General features: G+C 41.4%; 1 protein-coding gene across 1 annotated transcript; it reads right to left on the bottom strand.

The window, feature by feature from the left end:
* Positions 1-588: 588 nt before the first annotated feature.
* LOC138796443 (vomeronasal type-2 receptor 26-like) lies at positions 589-7,552 on the bottom strand. Its single transcript, XM_069976047.1, has 3 exons — positions 7,385-7,552; positions 3,263-3,386; positions 589-1,490 (listed from the first exon to the last, which is right to left on the bottom strand). The coding sequence occupies exons 1-3, from the start codon at positions 7,550-7,552 to the stop codon at positions 589-591; spliced, it is 1,194 nt and encodes a 397-aa protein (XP_069832148.1).
* Between the last annotated feature and the right edge of the window lie 1,710 nt (positions 7,553-9,262).

Here is a 9,262-nt window from a genome sequence, read left to right as displayed (position 1 = left end):
TCCTCCTGCATGGCCTGTCTACTGCTCATCATATGGTTATGTCAGCGCCTAGTGCTGCACCTACTAGGTAGAAGATGTAGGCCCAGACGCTGAGGTGCCACCAGTATCTGCCTAGGTTCAGAAGCAACCTTTGTAAGAGGATGCAAGCGGCAAAAGAAATACAGCGGGGTCAGTATTTATAGGGGTAGGAGTAGCAGTGTCAGGTCAATCGGACAAGAAGGCTGAAGGCGACCAAATCTATTTAGATGGTAGGGAAAAAGGGGAGCTGTATGTTTGTTTTGAGAGCCTTTTAGGTATTTGCGGTAAGAGGTAAAGGAAAAGATCTGTCGGGATGAAGGGAAGAGAAACCCTGGAGGAAAGCTGACACAGGCTGAAAAGAGGGGAAAGTAAATAAGTTGCAGTTTTAAGGGGATAATTATATAGCCATATATAGGTACACAACTTTATATTCACTTCTTCTTAGGCTGGACTAGCCTCATTATTGCAACAAGCAACCAGGTAATAATCGAATACGGCATTGTGGATTCTGCTTTTTAGGATTTATTAATTTGTACTTTATAACAATATAATATGATTAAAGTCCATGGATTATTGCTTTTCCAGGAACTGCCTCCTACTGTTCATCTCCGGCCTCCTAATAATATTGTAGCATTTAGGGAAGAATATACAGCTCAGAATCCCAATCTCTGAAGCCAATATAGCAAATATCTCCACCATGACCATGTTCTTCCCCTTACTGCTCAGATAGGCTGGGATGGCGCAGATCCACACACTGCAGAACACCAGCATGCTGAAGGTGATGTACTTGGCTTCATTATAGATATCAGGTAATGTCCTCACCATAAAGGCCAGAACAAAACTCACCGCTGCCAGAAACCCCAAATACCCCAACATGAAATAAAATGCCACCACAGAACCTTCATTACACTGAATGATGATCTTTCCAGGATAAGAGTCCATGTCCTGCTCCTGAGATGGAGGAGAAACCCCCAACCAAATAACTCCATTCAGGAGCTGAAGAGAGGAGCAGATCAATACTACAGAATTGGGCAGCTTTACCCCCATCCATTTCCTCCAGGAGCTTCCAGGTCTGGTGGCTTTGAAAGCGATGGAAACCATAATGGTCTTGGCCAGGATGGAAGACACGGCAACAGTGAAGGTGACTCCGGTGGAGATTTGTCGTAGCATGCAGGTTATATCATCTGGGCGACCAATGAACAGGAAGACACAGAATAAACTCAGCTTCAGGGAGAGAAGAAGAATGAAGCTGATGCTGCGATTATTGGCTTTTACTATCGGAGAGTCCAGGAATGAGATGAAGATCCCGGATACAGAGACGGTTATGATAAGAAATAGTCCAGATATGGAGGAGAACACTGCAGCCATTGTGTCCTCATCATAGGATAGAAACTCTATTATTTTTGGAAAACATTCATCTCTATCATCATTGGGCCATTGACCATCAGGACACTTTTGACAATTTTCACTGCCTGAAAAGTTCAAAAGTACAAATTACACTAGAAATTTAGAAATACATGTAACATAGGAGTCTTGGGCTTTGCTGGAAATATTACATATTTTGGCTTAAAGGGGAACTCTAGTTAAGAAACTTGAACTGTGTTTAATCCTCACCTAAAATGCACTTGTGTGTAATAGGTTTCTATTATATGAATAGGGCCGTTTGTATGCCATACACCCTGAAGCTACTAAACATCCTCAATTCCTGGTCTACCCTGTTTCCACTCCTCTGTCCTCCCCATCCCTTCTGAGACATAGGTCATGTGATCTCTGTCTCTTCTGTTGCCAGGAAAGCTGTAACCCCTCCTCTGTAATCCCAGCCACCACTGACATCACACAGTGATCCCATGGCCAAGGATGGGGAAACATCTTCTCCTGAGTACTATTGGGGAAAGGAGACTCTATGTAGATAGATAGTTAAATAGATAGATAGATAGATAGATAGATAGATAGATAGATAGATAGATACTGTGTATCTATCTACAGAAGCAGATTGAGAGTGGATGGACAGGAGCAAGTATCTGGTAGTTTGTTCTAAGGTACAATTCTGGGGCTTGGAACAGCACAAGTTGGAAAGGAGTCAAACAATCAGTGGGCAATTGTTGAGTGCACCTATTGGGTCGCTGGAGTTCCCCTTTAAAGTGACTGTATCCCCCCAACCAACCCCACCAAACCAGTTACATTCGCTAAAGTAAAGAGTACAGTAAAAATGTAGCATGGTCCCATTCTGAATTTAAAAACTTTTTGGAATGTGTGCACAAAGTAACATTTTCCATAGACTTTAATGTAGAACAATATAAGATTCAAAATATGGCCACGTTTTATACCTATTTTACTGTCATTATTTTCTCTCTCTTTTTTTTTTTTTTTACTGTGTGTGAATATAGTTTACAAGGGAAAGCAGAACCTAGTACTTGATACAAGATGAGATATGGTAGGTTACGGATGATATAAGTTCCATATGGCATCCTGTATCACATTTGCCCACTGATGTTCCATGTGGGCTAGTAGAGAAAGTCCCAGCTGGTTTAAATTCTCATTGGTTCAGAAATCTGGCGACCGGACATCCAAGGAAATGTTACAATCTATGGGAGATAGTTCTGTGTGTGAGAAGCATAAAGTGTACTCACACATTATTACACCAGCAGAGGGCAGTGTGAACTCCCCACGTAACCACACCAGCAGGGGGCAGTGTGTCTTCCCCACATCATCACACCAGCAGGGGGCAGTGTGTCTTCTCCACATCATCACACCAGCAGGGGGCAGTGTGTCTTCCCCACATCATCACACCAGCAAGGAGGAGAGTTTCCTCTCCACATCATCACACCAGCAGGGAGCAGTGTGTCCTCCCCTCATCATTAAACCAGCAGGGAGCAGTGTGTCCTCCCCACATCATCATACCAGCAGGGGGCAGTTTGTCCTCCCCACATCATCACACCAGCAGTGTGCCATTTGTTGCTCCACACCATCAAATAAACAGATGACAGTTTTTCGCTCCACAACACAGGCAGGATTGAAGAGTTCACTGTGAGGCCTCCATACCTATACCCTACCGTCATCAGATTCCAACCTTGATGCATTTCTAGTCTGTAGCTGTTCAGGTTTCTCTCTAACACCTCTGCAAACAAAGGCAATACTGGCTGGCTGTTAATAGCAGGACATGTAATGGGCGCCACATTTCCTTCTGATTAGTGCCTGGAAATGGTCTGGGCATAGAGCCTTTCTATATATAGGAGATATTTACCAGATACATTGGACACGTGTCCTTCTGGACATATAATACAAACATGGCAGCAGGTGTGATAGGTTTCCTTTGGAGATCGTCGAGTTCCAGGATAACAAGTTTCAGAACATAAACTCACTGGAATCTAGAAAAAAAATATATGGATGTTAAATTGTTCCTTCACATTAGTAATTTTTCATGATGGGAAGAGCTCGTCCATGATATCGATAGCCTTGTATGTCTTTGTACATACCTATTATGTTAAATATTTTTTCTTGATAGATATATAGCCAACTGTGTTCAGAAGATCTTTTTTAATAGTACGATATATAGCTGAATACATCTGAACACTGACCTTTCTTATTAACCCCTTCCCGCACGAGGACGTAACTGTAGCGGGCACGGTCCGATCGCTGCAGCAGCCAGAAGCAATCGAGTGCCTAACTCATTGATCTATGCTGTATATCTATGCAGCATAGATCTCAATGATAAATCAGTGTGCTTATACTAGAAGTCCCCCAGGGGGAATAACCCTAACCCCAGGAGGGGCTCCTAGTATATGAGTAAAAAAAAAAGTGTTGTTATTAATAAAAAGCCTCCTCCCCTAATAAAAGTGTAAATCACCCCACTTTTCCCATGTTATAAATAAAAATAAATAAATAAACATGTTTGGTATCGCCGTGTGCGTAATCGCCCAAAATATAAATTTATCACATTCCTGATCTCACACGGTAAACGGCGTAAGCGCAAAAAAAGTGCAAAATTGCCCATTTTTGGTCTCATCAAATCCAGAAAAATTGTAATAAAAAGCGATCAAAAAGTCGCATATTCTTTCTATCGATAGAAAGAATACCTCATGGCGCAAAAAATTACACCTAACACAGCCCCATAGACCAAAGGATAAAAGCGCTATAAGCCTGGGAATGGAGCGATTTTAAAGGGGTTATCCAGCGCTACAAAAACATGGCCACTTTCCTTCAGATACAGCACCACTCTTGTCTCCAGCTTGGGCGGGGTTTTGCTGCTCAGTTCCATGAAATTGAATGGAGCTTAATTGCAAACCACACCTGAACTGGAGACAAGAGTCGTATTGTCTCTGAAAGAAAGTAGCCATGTTTTTGTAGCACTGTAACCCCTTTAAGGAACACAAATTTGTTAACAATGGTTTGAATTTTTTACAGGCCATCAGATAATATAAAAGTTATACATGTTACATATCGTTGTAATATTACCGACTTGAGGAACATATATAACCTGTCAGTTTTTCCATAGAACACACAGCGTAAGAACTAAGTCCCCCCCCCCCCAATAAAACGCATATAATTTTTTTCTGGTTCCGCAGCATATTTAATGCAAAAATTCAGCCTGTCATTGCAAAGTACAATTAGTGACGCAAAAAATAAGAGCTCAAGTGGGTCTGTAGGTGTAAAAATGCAACTGCTATGGCCTTTTAAGCACAAGGAGGAAAAAACGAAAACGAAAATTTGCCCGGTCCTGAAGGGGTTAATAGAAAGACAGTTAAAAGAATCAAAGCGCTCTGCTATAATCCCCAACATGACTCTCTGCAAAGAAGAAGCGGCAATATCCAATGATCAATAAATGTTGTGTAATGCTCCATAAAACTGAGTATTTTCATCACAATTATTGATGGTCCGTAAGATTTTGTATAAATGTCAGATAGTTATAAGTCCTAAATTCTTATTGTGTGTACAATATGTATTTTTCTACCTCTATCTACTTCATGAGTTTACAGGCAGAAGAATGGTCGATCTGTGTATAGGAATAGCTCTCACAAACAAATAATATCTGACAGAAAAGGTGGGCTGCCCCATCAAACTAAGCAAGGGAATTGCCTTGGTAAAAGCGGAGAACAAGAATCTCATGTTCACCCTGCTGAGCTCCAAAAATTCTGCACAGAAGGGCGAAAAAACTTCCTGAAGGTCAACACTTCAGCTTTCACCAATGTGGACCTTATGGCAGGTTGCACAAAATGCAGCTACGGGACTCGAAGACCGAAAAACAAGATTTGATCTGATGAAACTGAGCCTGAACTCTTTGACCTAAATTCATATATTATCAGGCTCTGCCCATTACCTGCCCAATACCATCCCTACAGTGAAGCACGGTGGTGTTAGCATCATGCTGTGGGTGGGACAGGCAGACTAGAGATTTAATGAAAACCTAATCCAGAGTGTTCTGGACCTCAGACTAGGTCAAAGATTTGTCTTCCAAAAAAACAATGACTAAGCAAAAAGACAAAGAAAATACAAGAACAGCCTATGGACAACTCTGTGAACGTCCTTGAGTGGTATAGAAAGAGTCCTGACTTGAACATCGAAAATCCTGGAAATGACGTCCAAAGTGATCCCTATCTATCCTGAAAGAACGTGAGCGGTCTGCGAGAAGAATGACGCAACATCCCCAAATATAGGTGGTCTTACAACCAAGAAGGGTGGAGGCCGAAATTGCTGTCAATGGAGCTGAGTGACCGCTCTGAAGAAATGTAAGGATGGGAGATTTTACTTTTATTTCTTTTCCCCAATAAATTATCAAAGCTTTCTACCATTTTGTTCTCATCTTGTCATTACGGTGAACAAAGGAAAACATAAAATGTAAAAAAAAAAAAAAGTAAAAGAACCTGAAAACTGTCCTAATGTTATGTAATATACCGTGGGGTAAATAAGTATTTGATACTCTGCCGATTTTGCTGCTTTTCTCACCTACACAGAACGGAGAGGTGTGTAATTTTTATAGTAGGTCACTTCAACTGTGAGAGACAGAATCTATTTTTAAAAATTCTATAAAATCACATTGTATGATTTTTAAATAATTATCTAGCTTTTTTTTATACGATAGAAAACAGACTTCAGGACTGTCACTGGACAGCTCCCTCAATAGACTTTTTTTTGTTTTGTTTCAGTTGTGGAGACAGACTAGGCCACTCTAGGACCTTGACAAGCTGTGTGTTTTGGGTCATTGTCTTCTGGAAGACCCAGCCACGACCCATCTTCAATGCTTCTACTGAGAAAAGGATATTGTTGGCCAAAATTTTGTGATACATGGCTCCATATTGCCTTCAATACAGTGCAGTTATCTTATACTCTTTGCAGAAAATCACCCCAAAAATATGATGTTGTCACCCCCATGCTTAACTGTTGGGACTGTGTTCTTGGGAATATGCTCATTCCTCTTCTTCCTCCAAACACAGAGACTGGAGTTGATACCAAAAGTTCTATTTTGGTCTCATCTGACTACTTCACCCCCCATGCCTCCTCTAGATCTAGATTACCCAGAGGGTAGTTAATGAAATTCAAACAGTCCTGGACATGTCCTGCTGTGAGAAGAGGGACTTTGTGTGCCCTTCAGGCATGATGGTGTAGTGTGTTAATAACGGTAATCTTTGAGACTGTGGTCCCAGCTCACTTCAGGTCATTGACCAGGTTCTCCTGTGTAGTCCTGGGCTGATTTATGACTTTTGTCAGAATTATCCTTACCCCATGAGGTCATATTGTGTTTCTTCCATTTTCTAATAATATTTCAGTTGTTGCCGTCAAATCAAGCTACTTTCTTATTGTCCTGTAGCCCATCCCAGCCTTGTGCAGGTCTACAATTTTGCCACCAGTGTCCTTAGACATCTTCTTGGTCTTGGCCATGGTGGAGAGGTTGGAGTATAATAGAGAATGCTGACAGGAGTTTTTTTTTTATACAGGTAACAATATCTAATATGTACAATTAACACAGGTAATGAGGGCAGAGTAGGAGGAGCTTCATAAAGAAAACCTAACAGGTCTGTGAGAGCCAGAATTCTTGCTCGTTGGTTGGTGATCAAATACTTATTTCATGTAATAAAATCGAAAATAATTATGTAAAAAAAAAAAATCAAACAATGTTATTTTCTGGATTTTTTTTTTTAGAGATTCTGTCTCTCACGGGTGAGGTGTATCTATGATATGAATTACAGACCTCTCAATTCTTTTCAGGTGGGAAAAAAAATGCTAAATCAGCAGAGTACCAAATACTTATTTCCCCCACTGTTACTCCGATGTCAATTCCTATTATTTATCTGCAGGTTCTTAGTTCCCTGAAGAAATGTTACATTGTAAATATCTATTATAGGTGGAATGTTTGGATTTTTCTCCTCACCTTTCCGTGTCTCCATGTTATCCTCTGAGGGAATACAGTCAGCTGCTTCTCTTCTTCTTGGGATGGACTAAAGCTGCCGACAATATACTGATAGGAGGTATGATGGCTGCGATTAGATGGTTTACATTTTTCTTTCACCCAGTTCTCAATGAACAGATATTCCGGCATTTCTCCTTTCTCATTAAAAGAATAGTATGCATTGTTCTTTTCATAAATTTTGATTTTGTGTAGAAAATTTCTCAGCTTACAAAACAGAAAATGTTTAATATTTTATTAAAGGGGAACTCTGACGTCAGGTAAATTAAATAAAAATGCTACAGAAGCAAATAACATTCCATACCTGTCTGACCCAGTTCTGAAACCACCAAAAATTATATATTTTTTTGTGCATTTGTAATCTTCTCTCCAACATGTCAGAAACACATACAGTACTCTCTGGTCAGATCTCCTATCCCCAAGTTATTTATCCCAGCCATCTTACCCTGCCTTCTCTCCTACATAACCCCTGTCAGGTCCATGTCCAGAGCTTCTGCAAAGCACTGAGCAGATCAGTCTGCAGCACCTGCTGTATTCATTCCCTGTCTGCCCCTCTACCTGCTCCATTGTTCTGTACAAGGCAGCATAGAAAAAATATATAGTACAGAGCAAAAGTTTGGACACACCTTCTCATTCAAAGCGTTTCTCATGAGTATAAAAATTGTAGATTGACCCTAAAGGCATCAAAACTATGAATTAACATATGTGGACTAATATACTGCCTTTTGTTTTGATTCCTGCTTTGCACAATCTTGGCATTCTCTTGTTGTAGTCACCAGAATGGGTTGTCACTCCCCAGGTGTGCCCTGTCAGGTGTGATAAGTGGGATTTCTTGCCTTATAAATGGGGTTGGGACCATCAGTTGTGTTGTGCAGAAGTCAGGTGGATACACAGCTGATAGTTCTACTGAATAGACTGTTTGTCTGAATTTGTATTATGGAAAGAAAAAAGCAGATAAGTAAAAAAAAATGAGTGGCCATCATTACTTTAAGAAATGAAGGTCGGTCAGTCAGTCTGAAAAATTGGGAAAACTGAAAGTGTCCCCAAGTGCAGTTGCAAAAACCATCAAGCACCACAAAGAATCTGGCTGACATGAGGACCGTCCCAGGTAAGGAAGACCAAGAGTCACCTCTGCTGCGGAGGAGAAGATCATCCGAGTCACCAGCCTCAGAAATGGCAGGCTACCAGCAGCTCAGATTAGAGACCAGGTCAATGGCGGCACACAGAGTTCTAGCAGCAGAAACATCTCTACAACAACTGGTAAGAGGAGACTGTGTGCAGCAGACTTCATGGTAAAATAGCTGCTAGGAATCAACTGCTAAGGACAGGCAACAAGCAGAAGAGACTTGTTTGGGCTAAAGAACACAAGGAATGGACATTAGACCAGTGGAAATCTGTGCTTTGGTCTGATGATGATATCTTTGGTTCCAACCACCGTGTCTTTGTGCGACGCAGAAAAGGTGAGTGGATGGACTCAACATGCCTGGTTGCCACCGTTAAGCATGGGGGAAGAGGTGTGATGGTGTGGGGGTGCTTTGCTGGTGACATTGTTGAAGATTTATTCAAAATTGAAGGGATACTGAACCAACATGGCTACTACAGCATCTTGCAGCGGCATGCTATTTCATCCGGTTTGCGCTTAGTTGGATCATCATTTATTTTTCAACAGGACAATGACCCCAAACACACCTCCAGGCTGTGTCAGGGCTATTTGACCAAGAAGGAGAGTGATGGGGTGCTACGCCATATGACCTGGCCTCCACAGTCACCAGACCTGAACCCAATCGAGATGGTTTGGGTCGAGCTGGACGGCAGAGTGAAGGCAAAAGGGCTAAGAAGTGC

This window comes from Dendropsophus ebraccatus, chromosome 7, assembly GCF_027789765.1.
Source record: "Dendropsophus ebraccatus isolate aDenEbr1 chromosome 7, aDenEbr1.pat, whole genome shotgun sequence".
NCBI classification, from domain to species: Eukaryota; Metazoa; Chordata; class Amphibia; order Anura; family Hylidae; genus Dendropsophus; species Dendropsophus ebraccatus.
This window is presented reverse-complemented; position numbering and strand designations above follow the sequence as displayed.